At 43.1% G+C, this 18,233-nt stretch overlaps 1 protein-coding gene across 2 annotated transcripts in view; it reads left to right on the top strand.

Annotated features, from left to right (window-relative positions):
• The window catches only part of ADCY1 (adenylate cyclase 1), a 236,131-nt gene that overhangs the window by 80,865 nt on the left and 137,033 nt on the right, over window positions 1–18,233 (top strand). For both annotated transcript variants that reach the window (XR_013832103.1, XM_079947528.1), the window contains exon 2: window positions 13,566–13,715. Coding sequence is in view for 1 of the 2 variants with exons in the window: in XM_079947528.1 (XP_079803654.1) it covers window positions 13,566–13,715 (150 nt within the window). In the remaining variant the exon portion in view is untranslated. The remainder of the gene's footprint in view (window positions 1–13,565; window positions 13,716–18,233) is intronic.

The raw sequence follows: 18,233 nt of genomic DNA, 5'->3' as shown, positions 1-18,233 counted from the left end.
CACGAAAATCTATTTAAGATTTGAAATCAGCATTGAAACAACATATAAGAACAGTTGAAAAATCTCATGCAACAGAAAATGAAAAAAACAATGGTTCCCCAGTGAATCTTTTACTTGTTCTGCTGAAGAAGAAGAAGAACAAAAGACTTCCAAGTGCTTTTTCCACTAAACGAGAGCTTCACTGTACAGCTTGGTCTTCATCATTAGCCCTCAAATGGAGCTTGCTCACCTATCCAGTCATTAGCTTGCAGAAAGGACAGAAGTGTCTTCCAGTGTACAAGCAAACTTAAGAGCACTCTCAAACAGCATACTTGGGGTTCTCTCTAATGCAATGCTAAGTTAAAGTCATTTTACAGTTTTCTTGTTCTGCTGTATAAATGTTTTGCGATAACAAGAGCATTGTTGTGCTAGAGAATGTATTAGCAGGTTGCTGATAACTTTGTTGCACAAAAGCAATCTGTTGCATAATGAGTTTCCACTAGTGCAACTCTTGTATTGGATTTCTCTGTAGTGTAACCTATCTAATCCCACCACACATCCATCCTGTTCTGATTCAACCTCAGTTTGTTGGCCCACATCTGTCAGGGAGTCTTGATAACAAATGAGTGTAGTTAATTAAAAAGATTTATTGCAAAAACAACAGAGTTAATAGGAGTGGCCATCACAGCCATCCGCCCATAAATCAAAGATGTCCCTTCTAAGGAGAGTGTTTCCGGTGAGACCAGAAACAGCCGAACTTCCTCTTGTGATGTATTCTGTCTTGAAGACACCCTAGATATGCCTAGACTTTGGACTTAGGGGGTCAGCTCCTACCCCTTCCTCATTCCTGCTCTCTGAGCTGCTTTTGTTTCTAGCCCCTGCATTTTGTCCTTCACTGGTGTGCTATCAGTTGGCATTCCTAAGGGTGGGGGAGTTGGCTCTCCGCTATAATCCTCCTGTCTTGCAGTTAACCTCCTGTCTTCCTGGCTATTGCCTTCACTGGGAGCTGGCTGGGCTGGCTCATTCATGACAACATCCATCCCAGAACTGCCATCAGTCACCAGATTAGGATTTTTACCACCTTCAGATGACTTCCCCAACAGTTTCATGTAGATGTTGACAATGCAGGTGACAAAATGTACCCCTGTAGAACCCTATAAGTCAGGAGACATGGAGCAGAGCGTAAGTCCCCCTGCGATGACCAGTGTCTCCCAACCCTAACCCTAATAGTCAACCCAGAAGGATACCATGGTAGATGGTGTTAAAAGCTGCCGAGAGGTCCAGGAAGACTACCATGGTATTCCTTCCCCCGTCCTCCTCAGGTGTAAGTCATCCACCAAGGCAGAAAAGGCTGCTTCCATCTAATGGCTGCACCTGAATCCACACTGGAATGAATCCAGGTAATTAGTATCATCCCAATCAGCCTGGAGTTCAGAGGCCACCACCCACTGTCAGGGCTGGGTTCAGATGCAGGTCAGCAAAAAGAAGCAGAGAGAGTTGTCAGTGAAGTTACAGTATTTTTCGCTCTATAACACACACCCGACCATAACACGCACGTAGTTTTTAGAGGAGGAAAATCCGTAGGCATGTCACCCGTAGGCATTCCCTCTATAACACGCACAGACATTTCCCCTTACTTTTTAGGAGGAAAAAAAGTGAGTGTTATGGTGCAAAAAAATACGGTAACTTTTATTCAAGGCAACAACATGCATACAGCACCACTTTCCTGTAGGTCTTACCCTGCGGAGAAGTTGCCAGGACTGATGGTCCCCGCCTTCTACCCCCCTCTATAGCTCCTCCTCTGCCAGATGTTTCCCAAGCAGTCTCAAACTGCATCTGGTAGTCATCCATGGCTGAAGGCTATATTTAGGGTGTTTTGAGATCGTGCAATCAACACAGAAATCTCATTTAAAGCATCCATGACGGATGACCATCCAACCTCTGTTTTAAAACCTCCAAGGAAGGAGAGTCTACCATCTCCAGAGGAAGAGGTGGTACTGTCAATAAGTTATTCCTGATGCTTAATCGGAATCTCCTTTCTTTAACTTGAACCATTGGTCAAGGTCCTACCCTCCAGAGCAGGAGAAAACAGGCTTGCTCTTTCTTCCATGTGACAACCCTTTAGATATTGGAATATGGCTCTCATATCTCCTCTCAGTCTCTTCCAGGTCAAACAAGCCCAGCTCCCTCAACTGTTCCTCATAAGTCTTGGTTTCCAGATCCTTGATCATCTTGGTCACCCACCTCGGCACACATTCCAGCTTGTCAAAATCCTTCATAAATTGTGGCACTCAGAACTGGACACAGTATTCCAGGTGTGGTCTGACCAAGGCAGAATAGAGTGGTACTTGTGGGAATGTTCTGGGGTGCAGGAGAGGATATATTGTGAGATTATATCCTAATCCAACTTGTGCTAACAAGTTCCCAAAATATCAGCAGAGTTTATAACATTCCCTTTTTTAAGTTCGCAACGGTAACGTGTCCACAGGTTCGCTAGAACCTCTATAATAATTACTCTGGTAATTTCCCCTTTTGTTCCCTCTTAAAATACAAGACACAACACAGTCTTTATAAAAGTATAAAAGAGTTTACTCACGTTCTGTTCACAGTATGATTCCAGAAGGCAGACAGGCTTAAAAAGGTAAAATACATTTAGAATCTATCTTATAGGAAGATAGTCCTTTCCTCCTCTCTTGGCTGAGAGCCAAGAGAGCATCCTGCTTCTTTGAAAGATGAAGATGAGAGAGAGAGATGGCTGCCTGCCCTGTGCTTTTAGTATTACCTGCACAGGTGAGGCCACACCCACCTGTCTGTCCCAGGAAGTTTACCTGCTTGCTGGACAGACATCCCTCCCCATGCTCTAACATGTACACTCTAGGAATGTTGTCATTGACTGCTCCTGTGTTTTACCTCCCACAGTACTGTGACTTCCCTTGATCTGGACACCAGACTTATGTTAAGGCAGCCTAGAATAGCATTAGTCTATTTTGCTGCAGCATCACACTGTTGATTAACGTTAAGTTTAAGGTCTAAGACCCCTAGATCATTTTCACATGTACTACTGGCAAACCCCATCTTATATTTGTGCATCTGGTTCTTCCTGCCCAAGTACAGAAGCTTACATTTGTCCCTATTGAGTTTCAGTATGTTAGTGTGTGCCCAGTTCTCTAATCCGTTAAGGTAATCTTTAATTTGTAATGCCAATAAAGGTATTTGTATTGTATTGTATTGTAATCTTGAATGCCAATTCTGTCTTCTGCAGCATTAACTAGTCTTCCCAGTTTGGTGTCATCTCCAAATTTGATGAGCATCTCATAAATTGCTTTGTTCAAGTCCTTTACAAAGAAGTTGAACAACAATGGACCCAGGACACCCTACTTGTCACCCAGGATAATGAGGAACCACTAATGAATATTCTTTGGGTTTAGTCAGTCAGCTAGCTACAAAGCCACCTAACAGTTACCCCATTCAACCCACATTTTACCAGCTTCTTCATGAGAATATCATGGGGGACTTTGTCAAAAGCCTTACTGAACTCAAGATACACTACAACCACAGCAAAAAAGAAATGAGATTCATCTACCATGACTTGTTTTTGAGTGGTCTCACTATCACTTCCTTGAGGCAGATGGGAATTATTACATCTCTCAAAAATATATTTAATACTGGGCGATCTTGAGAGCCATGAATTAAGGATCAAGCAAATAGGTCATAGGCCTCACTTCTACAATAGATGATCATGTGATACTTGGACCTGCTCAATGATTTGTCTTGGATAATTTGAAGGCCAGTTGCTTAACTGCACTGAAATCTGAGCTTACCTGTCTGAGTACAGTCTTGTGCTGTGCTAATAATTTCTCTTACCTTCTTTTATTGTTTCCCACCAATTTATTAGAAAAGCAATTATATTTTTAAAATTATTAAAAAGTGAGAGAAAATTTCCGGATAGGTTTTCATGGATCTCTTGTGCTTATTCTCCTGTCTTCTAAAAGTCAGATAGTTGTTTATTTCCTTGACATCTGATGGGAAGGCATTCCACAGGGCAGGTGCCACCACTGAGAAGGCCCTCTGCCTGGTTCCCAATCATATCCAAATGTTCTGGACTCAAAATCAGTGGTTTTAGCAATCTCAGGTGTTTGTGTGTTCCTTCTCTTTCTCCCACCGTCCTGATGCCACCTCTGAAGACCTCATGAAGCCACATACAAATTAAGACAGTTACCTGGATATTTTCAAGAGAAGAAATGATTTTCCAGAGAGGTGGTAAGTGTGGAAGATTGAAGGCTCAGACTCATTCCCCCGGCTACCCTTTCCAATAGGAAAGCATAGTCTATCACAGTTACTAGCAAGTAAAATGTGGATTATATCCAAGAAGAAGCATATGGATATAATACATTTAGGACTGCAGCAGGGAGTTGATTATTTGATTAATCAGCTAGAAGCATTTTAAATGAATTAAAATTTTCCCCTAGTTAGTCAACCAGCAAATTAAAAACATGTATATTATTTCTACTCATAGAAACCAAGTGTCAACTACTATTTTAGGCAATACATCCCTCATCTCTCACACCCAAGAGAGAATGCCTAATCTAAGACAATACCTATTGTATTGTTTAAAAAAATGATGTATCCATCATCTTAAAAAAATGCATGCTTCTTTTCCCTCTGAACTAACATTTTTACTGTCATGCAAATTTATGCAAAATTACCAAGTTAATTATTTTGTTAATTTGCTAATGCTTCAGTCCTTTGCAGTCTGACCAGAAAACAGGACATCATTGAGTAAAATTGCATATGATCAGACTATGAAACTAATAATATTTATTTATGGAGATTTCTTTAACTAGGAGCAGCTCATAGACACTTTGTTTGTTATATATTCCAAACCTTGCATTTCATTCAATTATGGGAAGCAGGTGCCATAACATACTCCAACATTAAGAAATTGTAATTGAAAGCTTGGTTATAAAAGACTTCCCACTTATCAGCCAGAATATGCACATGAACCTCAGCTTTCCATTGCTTAGATTTTTGTACTACTAAGGCCCAAAATTTAACAGTATCATTCCCAACTGCAGCTTGTTCCAATTCATGCCAAAATTGTTTACAATGAAACATTTTTTCTCCTTTAGCAATTATTGTTGCACCATTTCAATTACCAGCATTTTATAACCCAATTGTCTAACCTGTTTTGCTGGTCTATTTAGTCCTTGCTTCCTTTTCCTACGTTCCTCATCATACCATTGTTTAGTGGATATATCCTCAGCTCTGCTAGTTTTATTTAGCACTGGCTTCCATTTTTGAATAAGTTAATCATATTTCTCCAATACCTTAAACTCCTCCCTCAAGAACTCCTTCCCCCACTAGATCACTTCATGACTAAGTAGAATATTTTCCATTCTTCCTTGTAGATTAGCATCCCATTGAAAACTGTGCTGAGCACTTCACATGTATGCTGTGGTTGGTTTGGCTTCTAAGGCTACTGATGTAATAACGTGCCTCAGTTCTAACAATGATCGATGGTTGACGATCACCAGGGCTTTTTTAAAGCTGGAACTCGCTGGACCTCAGTTCCAGCACCTCTCAGGTGGGCGCCATTGACATTATAAAAAAACAAGGGAGGCATTCATGGTGAGTTCCAGTACTTCTTTTTCTGGAAAAATAGCACTGATTGTCACCTTCTGGTTTTTCACCCCCACAAAAATTCTGAAAATAAAAAACTGCAGCGGGTGAACAATAACATGTAATTGATTACACTGCCACCTCTGATGAAGGAGAAGGTAAACTGTCCTTCAGAGTCACTCACCCCTGTACCATTACAGATAATTAGCTGGTTGATCCCTGCTTCATTGATGATCTGATCATTTGATAGTCTAGTGGATAACTCCTTCAGACACTCATGCAACATACCAATTCTTTCAGCCATAACAATGTTATCATCTCCAATTCTGGCATTAAAATCACCCATCACAACAATAGTTGTTAATGAATATTCTTCTGTAATTTTCTCTAAATTAATAAAATTGTTGTTGTTGTTGTTGTTGTTGTTGTTATTAGCATCACCCTCCCTGTGGAATGCCCTCCCTTCAGATGTCAAGGCGATAAATAACTAGCCCTGTATCAGGAACTTTTTAATGTTTGATGTTTTACTATGTTTTTATATATGCTGTAAGCCACCCAGAGTGGCTGGAGAAGCCTAGCCGGATGGGAAGGGTATAATAATAATAATATTAATACCAATAATAATAATAATAATAATAATAATAATAATAATAATACCAATAACAAAAACAGCAGCAGCAGCATCTAACAAGGCCTGTAAGTTGCTGCCGGAGTGCATAGAGGCTTTGGGATTATGTGAACATTGACACAGAATATTTTAAACTCGGTATCACTAGACAGCTGGACCACTGGAATTCTGGGAGGAGAGATACAATTTCCTCTGCTTTCACATTTACACTTGTTGAGACACCAAGAGACTCTCCATCTTTGCTTCTTCTATTAACTCTGATAGCTGGTTGGGAATAGATAGCATATCCTTGTATTTGTTATTTCTTTTACCCAAGAACTGTTTAAGATATTCAGTAAAATTACTATTCGTCAGTTTATTTGCCCACCCTGCTATATTCCATGAAATGAGGTTAATATTCCCCAAATTCACAGCATCTGTTCAATCTTCATTCTGCCACCCAGGTGCTTTCAGGCCACTGGCTCTCTCCACCCTGTACAATCCTATCCCACAGGGGGAGTTTTCCAAAAGGGGGTAATGTGTTAGTATCCCTATAAGGAGATGTGTACTTTTTTACTCTGCCTTCTGTTTCTTGCCTTCCTCAACCTAAAAACCTTGTCTCTATTCTGAATTGAAACAGGCATAGGATTGTTTACAGATATTCCTTTAAGGTTTAAGTTTAACTTCTATTAGTTGACATTCCCATGATGTCAGCTGAACATCACAGTCAACTCTGTTCTCTGCTGCTAATACCTTGGTAGAATTTATTTGTACAGGATCTCTCACTTCATTGCTGTCAGCCTTAAATTTCCTGACTGACCTGTCGCTCCCCCAGGGACTCTTTGGGTGAGACATTCCTCTGGTTGTCTTCTTGTTTCATTTTATCATATTCCGCCTCACCCAGAGCATTCATATGATCAATAATTTTAAAGAGCAGGTTAAATTTCACCCCGCCATCCTTCTTGCATTGCTGTCTCTGAGCTTTCTTACTACCTCTCTTAGAAGAGGTTACTCTGAACTGTGATTCCCTGGCTGGTCCATCCTCTTCTGCAGATGGCAGAGATTCTCTTCCCCATTCTGACCTTCCCAACTCTGACCTTACAGTCCTTGCAAGTAGGTTTTCCTGCAAATGACTGCGGCACAGCTGGGCCATCCACTAAGGAGACTATATCTGGAACTAGCTCAGCAGGATTCACACCCATACTCAACAACAATTTTAAGTTAATCAAATTTAATCAAATTCATCATCCCTGTCAGCCCTAGGGACCTTTTTCTTCTTTTGGATGGGTGAAATCTCTAAGTGGGGGCAAGCTCTCCTATGACTGGATTAAGCATTTTCTTTATTTCAACCACCAGTTCTTTAATTTCCAGAATAATGCCATTTACTTGTCTGGTACCTCTCTCATAATTAGATGGAGAATGGTAATCTCACATTAGCTGCTTGGTAGGAAAAGTCATTCTAACCCTCTCCTTAATAGAGCCATCCCTATGAAGTGTCTGCTGGGAAAACCTCCAGCACTTTCTTCTCCATTCGGCTCTGCTTTTGACAAAGATTCCCATTTAAGGCGGGGGGTGAGTGGGATGAAAAAACTTCAATTTTCATTTTGGCAAAATCCTCATCCAAACAACTATTTAAGCAACTACATGGCAAAAGTTGCTCACTGTTCAAAACTATGGTTGCGTAGTGTGTACATCCATGAGAGATGAAAATGTATGTTCAGCGGGGAATTCTGCCATTGGTTGGGAAGTGCAAAGGAGCGCAGAAGAGCCTTGCCTCCCACATGCTCAGCTTATTTTCTGTTTATTATTTGCTGATAGAATAGTACACAATAAAGTTATTCTTTCTCTCTCATTAAATTTATATACCACTCTTCATCTGAGGATCACAGTGCAGTTTCCAGTATAATGCACAAAACAATAACCCCCCAATAGTCTATTACTTTTATTATAAACAATTTGTTTATTTTAAATTCATATTTTTATTATGACTTGTTTGTATTGGATCAGATTGTTATAAGAAGTGTGTTCTTGGGTTGCATATCTTGTTGTTTCTTAAGCTTGTAGCCACCTTCTGTAAGGAATGGCGGTATACAAATTAGCAGTGAAATGAAATGAAATGAAATGAAAGCAGTTAAGGTGGCAAGCAGTCGGTACAAAAAAGAGCTTGTTATGAGCAGAGAGACAAGAGCAACCACTAAACTGCACTCCTAAGTCTTGAAGGCTATGTGCCAGCAAATATAAAAAGTAGGGTGAAGATCCATTAAACATTCAGAGCAGTGAAGCTGACCTGGATATGCCATCACCTAGTTTATTCAAAATGTACTTCTCCCATGTAAGGTTGAGGTGTGGGAAAACAGAACAAAATTATTCCACAATTTGAACTAGAAGTGCATTATGCTAATGCATCCCTCCTCCCAGTTATGTCACCAAGAAATCCCACCCACCCAATATCTGAAGGAATTTTGCACTGAAGAAATATTCTTTTATTAGAAGAATAAGGTGGCAAATGAACAGATAAATGTTTGCAGTGCTTTTAAACATTCATTAATTAAAATACGGAGAAACTGCCTGACTCATAAAAAAGAAGGGCAAGCCTGACAGCTGAGCCAGCAGTTATGGTTTGGCTGAGCCAGCATTTGAGCTTCCCAAGAGAAATAATTCTCAGACCAACTAAACAGCAGATGCTACCAGAATATCAAGGAAGGTGTTTGTGCTTCCGGACCCTGGAAAGCCAAACACAGCTGGTATTTCCTCACTTTTTACTAAAATCTATACTGAAATGTAATTTTTTAAGGGAGTGGGAACCCCTATATGGGGTACATGTGTAGAGGCTGCTGCATCAGGCCAGAGGCTCATCTAGAACAGCATCCTGTTCTCACAATAGACAAACAGATGATGAGAATTGCAATTTAACACCTGCCCTTCACTCTAAGGTCCCAGGGCAGATGACAGTGATTAAAACACAACGTTAATATTTAAACACAGTATTACCACAACAGTAAAACAATTTAAAAGCACTTAAAATTACAACTCAGAATCCAAGCACAAGTGCCCTCTCCCCTCCTGTGATTTCCTGTTCAAAGGAATGGCTGTGTCTGACTTGAGAGCCAGCAGCCTGCAGTGGCTCTCTCCTCCCTGGATCTGCCTGATCCACTTGTGAAAGCATCTCTGCTGGTGACCATGGCTGCCTCCTGTGGGGGAAAGATCAACATTAGTACTTTCTTTGATCTTTTGCCCTGAATCCTCCAACATTCAGCTCCATTAAATGTCCACGACTTCTAGTATTGTGAGAAAAGGAAAACTCCCTCCACTTTCTCCATGTCAGGCATAATTTTATAAACTTGCCTCTTCCTTGCCTTTACTCTAAACTAAAAAGTACCAAACTCTGCAACCTTTATTCATCAAGGGAGCTACTCCATCCTTTAGTCGAGAGTCCTGCATTGCAACGGGCTGGGCTAGATGACCCTTGGGACCCCTCCAGCTCTATGATTCTCTGATTCTATTACTGTGACTGTGTGGCAGATATGACCTAGCAGGCATTGCTGAAACCTGCTGGGATGAGACTCATCCATGGAAGGCTGGAAGGTGGCTGACTGGACGGGGTCGTGAAGCAAAGCTCCCCTGCCCCTGCCCTGCCAAAGTGTTTCATTTCTACAGTGCATGACACAGTGTTTCAGATTTTAAGAAAAATAGCCATTATTCATCAGATTAATAACAAAGCTAAGCAAAACAAAATAAAAAAATTCCTTCCAGTAGCACCTTAAAGACCAACTAAGTTAGTTCTTGGTATGAGCTTTCGTGTGCACGCACACTTCTTCAGATACCAAGAACTAACTTAGTTGGTCTTTAAGGTGCTACTGGAAGGAATTTTTTTATTTTGTTTTGACTATGGCATACCAACACGGGTACCTATCTGTAACTAAAACTAAGCAAGTGAGAAGTTAAAATGTACTGGATCTGAAGGCAATAAAACATGCTTTCAAGTTGTCATTTGCGATCCCTTCAGATATCTTCATCTACCTTTTATGCTTGAATACAGAAAAAACAGCTAGCTGTATTTATGGCTTTGTGGTTGCTAAAAGGTCAGAGTGCATAATACATACAGAAGTGGAAATGAACATATAATTGTGTAATCCCCATAAAACCTGAACAGAATTATAGAAATATTCAGTGTGCTTAAACTTTGATCTCTGTTGAAATGAAAATGAAAGGAGAATTTTAAAATTCCATTGTTGCATCTAGCAATTGTTGTATTGCTATATTTACCGCATTTTTCACTCTATAAGACGCACCAGACCACAAGACACACCTAGTTTTTGGAGGAGGAAAACTAGACAAAAAATATTCTGAATCTCAGAAGCCAGAACAGCAAGAGGGATTGCTACGCAGTGAAAGCAGCAATCCCTCTTGCTGTTCTGGCTCCTGGGATAGCTGCGTAGCCGGCATTCACTCCATAAGACGCACACACATTTCCCCTTGCATTTTAGGAGGGAAAAAGTGAGTCTTATAGAGCAAAAAATATGGTATGTTATTGTTGTATACCACTCTGAGCACTGCCGTTGGAGACTACAGGAGAGGGCTGGACCCCTTCAACTAAAGCAGCACCTTCCAGTTGGGGGGACAACACCGATTAACAAATAGGATGTTGCTGCTAGACATCTGAAGGCAGCCCTGTATAAGGAAGCTTTTTAAGGAATAATGTTGTTATATATGTTGGAAGCTGCCCAGAGTGGCTGGGGCAACTCAGTCAGATGGGTGGGGTACAAAAAAAGAATATTATTATTATTATTTCAGGTTTCAGGTTATTTCTTGCTGAAGCAACATCCGAGCTCTGTGCAGGCAAGGCATGGCCCAAACCATGCCTTGCCTCACCATAGAATAGGAAAACGAAACAGCTGTGACCCTAAATGCTTTGGTCATAGTGAAACTTTAGAAACTTGCACTCCCCCCACTCCTCTCCTCAGAATGGGTGATGTTAGCATTGCATCCCTTCCTCTGTTCCTTGAATCACAGTATCATATTATCATTGCCCTTCCATGGCCCAATTAACTCATGAGAGGATTGTCCCTGTAGATGAGGGCTGCCTCATCCTCGAACCCAGACCACGGCCACCCCATGGGGCACCCAACTAGTGCCCAGGTGTCAACTTGCATGTTTCTGTTCTGGTTCTCATGAGCTCCATCTGGCCCCAAATGGAAGGGAGTAGCTTATACATGCCTTAAGCAGACTGCAATTAGATTTAATTGAAAATAATACTGTCTTTCAGGCTGTATTTAGAAATAACTGAACCTAGTCCTATATTTCTCTTTATTGTGAAGTATCATATTTTAACTACAGTACAGCAAGAATTCTTGGACACGGCTTCTGCCCAGTTCTGTTTTTGGGTTCAGGAGTAAGCTGTGTCCCCTCTGCTGAAATCTCTTTGCTGCCATGCAAATCCTGCCACGGCTCTCCTGGTAAAATCTCCTTGCATTGACCCCAAGAGCCCAATATACTTATTAATGTGCAGCTTCAGCAGCTGCATCATATCCAAGTGCAGGATTAGAAGGTTGTTTAGAAACCAGAACTAATTTTAGTCTCATATTCTGGAATTTATTTATGTATTTCAAAATAACATTTTCCAGAGTATAATGCACTCTAATTATAGCCTGCAATAGCAAATAGCTCCCTATGCTGCACTCCTCAGGTAATGCAGCTGAAGGAATTAGCTCATTATGCTAACTGGGATAAAGCCAGAGGAGATTATAAACTTTCTATAGAGCATGTCTTGAAAGGAATAGAAAAGGCAATGCAGTTGAGAAGTGAAGTGCCTATCTGCTCCCCACATAAAAATCCGCTTTGGATTTGGATTTTAATTATGATAAAATATGAGGTATAATGCAGGTTTCTTGTTAAAGCTCTTTATTCAGATTTGAAAGCCATGTGGGGAAAAATTCCCTTTGATGTCAGCTTCTTTGAGGTGTATCTTTTTAGAAAATATTTTTGTTATTTGCAGACACACATACAGTTGTGGCATCCACTCTACTACATTTCTCTGCTTATCTGTCTCTAGAGGTCTGCTTACCCCCTTTTAGGGGTGTGGCTGGTTTGCGGGACAGACAGTGCCCCCCCTCCCAGTGATGTAGAGCTGTGTGGCAGGGTCTGATCCCTGCCAGAGTGGGAGCTTTGGCTTGCGCTCCTGGCTTGAAATCCCGCTCTGCGCAGCATGCCAAATTGGCCAATGTCAGTTTGGCACAAAGGTTGGGGGGGGGGGGCTAGAGGAAATAATCAGGCTTCCCTCAAATCTGCTCCCAGGGGATTTAAAGCAGCCCACGCCAGCCTCGACACCCAGCTCTTCTTCGTTGGATCAGTCCACCCACCCACTCCTGTAATTTTGCATTTACTCATTGAATTGACCTTTCTATGGCTGCGGTGGTCACCATATTTTCGGGGCCGGGTAGGAAATTGCCTATCAGGCAAATTGGCTATGAGCTGGGCGTTTTGCCTACCTTGTAGCAATTGTCACAACTTTGGCAGTTGGGTAACCTTAGTGTTGGTTGGAGGGGGGGTTGTACTCTCACTTTCCCCTCCAGAAATGGTATCCTGTTAAAGGGATCCATGGTGGAGTTGCTTTTGTCCATTTGCCCAGATGGGGGGCTTGGATCTCAATGCTCCTAGAGGTGGCGATCCCCCTATCTGATGTAAGTCATAGGAATCTCCACTGCCGGTTTCACTCTGATGTTATTTTCAGTAAGCCCAGAAATTAGAATGCTCACCCAATGTATGTGCCAAACCACTTCATCCGCAGTTAAGTTGCAGCCTGATACATTCTTGGTGGCAGCGACGGGGGAGGGATGACACTATGAAAAATGCACAATGTAAAAACGCAGATCCCAGACTCCCCAAGTGGCCTGGGGGGGAGTGGTGTCAGAAGGATTCCATGCGCCTTTTGATCTCAGCCTCCTCACACAACCCCAGCCCCCAAGCCATTTCGTGACACTGGGATCAGCTTGGGGCTGGTGTGTGGTGTCCCTTCAGTGGCAGGGGCTGGGCTGGCACATGGTGGGCTCCTTTTGCCCCCTGCACCTTGGGTACGGTTAAAGCATGTTCTGCCACTGCCCACATGCAATCACTGGAATCTCCCGTAAAAAGGGCTAGCAATGGCTGGGGAAACTCCTGGGAACCTGACAAAGTGCCGTCAGTTGAGGAAGACAAAAATGAACTGGATGGAGCAGTGATCTGACCCAGCAGCAAGACAGATTTACTGCAAAATAATACTGTGAAAATAAACTGGATTTTAGTCAGAATGGTGATTGATAGTGATATGTGAGAGTGTCTGAATTATAATATATCTCTTTTGTCCCCTTCTTTTCTCTTACAGCTTGTGGCCAATGCTATCCTTTTCGTCAGTGTAAATTTGTATGGGGTCTTTGTGAGGATTTTGACAGAGAGGGCACAAAGAAAGGCATTCCTTCAGGCCAGGAACTGCATAGAGGACAGGCTGAAGCTGGAGGATGAAAATGAAAAACAGGTCAGTTGAAATGTATTTTTGTTTCCCCCCTTGTCTTTCTTTGCATCACATTGGCATATATCCTGTAGGACAAGAGTCTGATCTGTAAGGAAAAGCATCTAATTGCAAAGTGTATTTTCATTTGCAGAGCGCAGTTGCCCTACTCTTTATTTGTTATCAACAATGAAAATACAGCAGGCATATTTAGCATAAGCTCCAGATAAAGCAGAGAAATGGGAGAATCTTCTGTTGGCCTCAAGTAAGATAACACTTAACCCAAAATGCAAATTATATTTTAATTTGTAAATTGGATTTCAGAGTCATGCTTCTTCTTGCCTTCTCTTTACTAGCATTGGTGTATGTGTGTGTGTGTGTGTGTGTGTGTGTGTGTGTGTATTGGCGGGGAGAATACTTTCAGGGACCAAACTACACTGGTGCACTGAAACTAATTTAAATCCAGTAAGCAGTCTTCTCAGCGGATGCTATTATGCATGAATAGTCTTAATTTGCAAACAAGATTGTTCAGGTAAAGCTGCAGACGAGATAACTTTAGATTATCTGTTGGTGGACCTGTTAATAGTCCACTTACTCCTTAGCCATTTGCAGCTTGAAATTTAGGCAAAGACTCTTGAGTTCCACACCACGTGGAGAGAGGGTTGTTATAGGAAAATCCCTGGGCTCACTTGGATTGCCAAACAAAGACACCAGCCAAGAATAGAGGAGCAAAACAGCAGCCAGTAGGTCTGATCTTTATTCAGAAGACTGCAACAGGACTTCCACCGACCACATGGAAAGGATGGCTCCTTCTTTTATAAGTTCCCCCCTTTTACCCACAATCCCCTAGGTGAAGCATCATGCATATATCACAAATACATCATAGTTATGTCACAATCTGGAAGGGGTTTCCAGCAGAAACCTGAGCAACAGGTTTGCCCCCATCTTTTCCTTGATCTCCACCTCACGCCCATTAAGTAAAACAAAAGGTATGTACATGCTCCTGCTCTCCCGGTCATGTTAAGTACACTCTTTTGTTCTGACTGAGTTCCCAACCCATTTTGGCTGGGTTCACCATTGTCTTTGAGATGGCCACTTGTCTGACATTCTGGGGCCAGGATGCCAGCAATTAACATCTAGGAGAGGAGCTGCTGAGTACGTGGTCTCAGGCTTCAGGGACTATGGCTGACCCTGCCCACGTCCCAGGCTCCCCCCTTCGTAGCCGTTTCCTTCCTGAACAGAACAAAGTTGGAACATCGAAAATCCTATCCTGGAGCAATTTTATATGACTTTGTAAAGTTTTCCCATTGAGCCATCACATAGATACATTTATCAGTGAATTGTTACATTTGATAATGTGTAGCGGAGGCCCTTTGAATAGAGATGGGGGAGGGGACTTTGTGATGAAGTGCTTTGTGGGGACATCTGCAGGAGTGATTTGTTGATTTCATGGTGTGTGTGTATGATGTCTGCTGGAGTGGCAAACCCCCCCTCCCAACCTTTCCATAAATTCTGGTAACAGGGGTAATATAGTTCAGAAGCAATAGAGGCAGGTGTGGGTTAAAAATGGGTGACAACTGCTCTTGGTTACATCTTACCAGAGTTTGACATGGCATTGTGTGGGGATCTGATCATCAGCCATTGTGCAAGATCCCCAGTAGACTATTAATCCTGCCTGGTGCCTCTGCTACCCGCAATGAAAGCATTGACAATTTAATGCATTTATTTTAATTTTTTATATTTGATCTTTATTGATTTTATACAGTGAATCACAGTTATAGCTCTCCATTAGTAGTATACATGGGGGGGGAGAAAAGAAAGAAAGAAAGAAAGAAAGAAAGAAAGAAAGAAAGAAGGAAGGAAGGAAGGAAGGAAGGAAGGAAGGAAGGAAAGAAAGAAAGAAAGAAAGAAAGAAAGAAAGAAAGAAAGAAAGAAAGAAAGAAAATAAAGTTTTCCCATATTGAGGCTTCCCTCCTCCCCAACCTGGGTTCTCTGTGTAACTATATCAACTGCGTTTTGAACAGCATCTATTTTACAATTATCCAATGCTTCTAAGAGTTATTTCACATTGCAGAAGTCATTCAAAGCCCGCCAAAGATTTTACATGCTTACAGTGATCTTTTACATATTGTCTATATTTATCCCATTCTCTACTGAATTTTTAATCTAACTTTCCCTGTTAATCTTGCCATTTCAGTGTACTTAAATAATTTCGTATGCCATTTCATTTTTGTCGGTTTTGTCCTTTCCACCCTTGGGCTAACAACATTTTCACTACTGCGGTTGCATACATGAATTATCTCCTTAAGTCTTTTGTTATCTCTATGTAATGGGGTATGGGGTTGCTTGTGCGTAAATCGGAAACTGCTCCGAGCTGAGTAGTTTGGTTAAAACTTTCCCCAGCCTGGACAGTCAGTACACCGTGACTGTCTCAATCACTGGCAGAATCCGTCAGTGGGTGTTTCCTGAATTTCTTCCAACATAGAAGTTCTTTCACACCCAATCGCCGCCTGCCTTCTCTGCGTGAAACCTTTCTGCGCAGAGTGGGCGTCCCCAGAGGAGGTCCCGTGCTCTCCCCGCTGGCTTCACTGGAAGAGTCCTGGAGCCTTCTCTCCGAAGTTTCAGACTCCCCTTTCTCCCTGGCGTCACGTCTATTTCCTTCCCCAGCGGTGGCTTCCTCTCTCTCCTTGCTGGTTCCCTCTCCAGCATCCTTTTGGAGCCTCACCACCACCCTTGGCTCCGATGGCAGTTTCCTGACATCCACCTCCCTCCCAGGGCCCTCCCCACCCCCGGCCCGGTTCCTGGGCGGTGAAGCGGGAAACCCCTGGAACGAACCATTCCCTTCCTCAGAAGATTCAAACATCGTCCTCCACCTGCTGCTGTCTCCTTCTTCTGGCCAATCTCCCCAATCTGAGTCCTCTTCCTCTGATACCTCTCTTCCCTCTCCCTCTGAAGGAGGATACCCCATAAATTCTTCTTCATCATCCGTGGTCCCAAATTGCTCCTCCCAAAATCTCTCCAACGGTTTCGGTTTCCTTGGAGAACCGGCGGTGAAACTCCCCCAGCAGACACTCATCCCTGATCTCTCCTGCAGGGACCCACGTGTTTTCTGACTCAGGCTCTCCCTCCCAAGCTACCAAATATTCCACCTGCCCCCCCTTCCACCTTGAGTCAAGAATTTCCACTGCCTGACCACTGAGTTCCCTCTCCTCCACCTCTGGGTGAGTGGGGATCTCTCTCTCTCGCCCCGGAAACTCCCCCCCTTCTCGGTATGGTGAAAGTAAAGACCAGTGAAACACCGGATGCAACTTCATGTTGGTTGGCAGTTTGAACCTAAAAGCCACAGGATTCACCTGCTGCGTTACCTCAAAAGGTCCCAGTCGCCTTGGCCGTAATTTTTTACAACCTCCCTTGAACGGTAGCCCTTTGGTTGACAACCACACCCGGTCCCCAACCCTTATGGTCTCCCTTTCTCTGCGGTGCTTGTCTGCCTGCTTCTTGTACGCTTCCTTGGCCCTCTCCAGGTTCATTTTAAGCTGCTGGTGTAAGGCCTCCATTTCTTCCACAAATTCCTCTGCCGCAGGCACACTCCACCTCTCCTCCCCCTCCCCCTCCCCTGGGAAGGCCCTGGGGTGACACCCGTAATTGGCCATGAAAGGACTCATCCCCGTGGACACATGCTCTGCGTTATTGTAAGCAAATTCGGCCAGCGCTAGCTTTTCCACCCAGTCGTTCTCTCTCTCGCTGACGTAGCAGCGTAGGTACTGTTGGAGTATGCTATTGGCCCTTTCCGCTTGTCCGTTGGTTTCTGGGTGACGGGCCGTCGAGAAACTCACCTCAACTTGAAGCAAGCTCATGAGCTTCCTCCAGAACCTGGAAGTGAATTGTTTTCCTCTGTCAGACAAAACCCTCAAGGGGGCGCCATGCAACCGAAAAACGTGATTTACAAACAGCCTAGCTGTTTCTTCTGCCGATACTGCATGCGAGCAAGCAATGAAATGGCACATCTTGGTCAACAGGTCAACTACCACCATGACGGCTGTTTTCCCCCTGGACTTGGGCAAATCGGTCATAAAATCTATGGATACCACCTCCCATGGTCTCCCCGGAATGGGCAAGGGTTCTAGTAACCCCGCGGGCGCTGCTTTCTCCCCCTTAGCTCGCTGGCATCGGTCGCACCCCCACACGTATTCCCGCATGTCTTCCCTCACCCTCGGCCACCAGAACTGCCTGGTGACAAGTAACATGGTCTTGTGTTGACCAAAATGCCCCGCCGTGGGGTTGTCATGTAGTTGCTTGAGTACCCTCCTCCTCAAATCCCCCTCTGGTATGTACAATGCTCCCCTGTAATACAATGCTCCTTCCTTTTCCTCAAAACCCCCCTGATTTTCTCCTGCGTTCTGGAGCTCTCTGATCTTGGTTTGTGTGTACTCGTCGTCCCTCGTCAAACCTGCTAGTTCCCTTTTCTCAACCAATACGCCCCCACACACCCATCGGTCCTCGGGTATCACATGTTGTACTTCTGGTGCTCCCTCTCCTTTCAAG

Source organism: Podarcis cretensis (genome assembly GCF_951804945.1).
Source record: "Podarcis cretensis genome assembly, chromosome: 12".
Lineage (NCBI taxonomy): Eukaryota > Metazoa > Chordata > Lepidosauria > Squamata > Lacertidae > Podarcis > Podarcis cretensis.
Note: the sequence above shows the minus strand (reverse complement) of the source record. Positions and strands in the feature narration are given on the sequence as shown.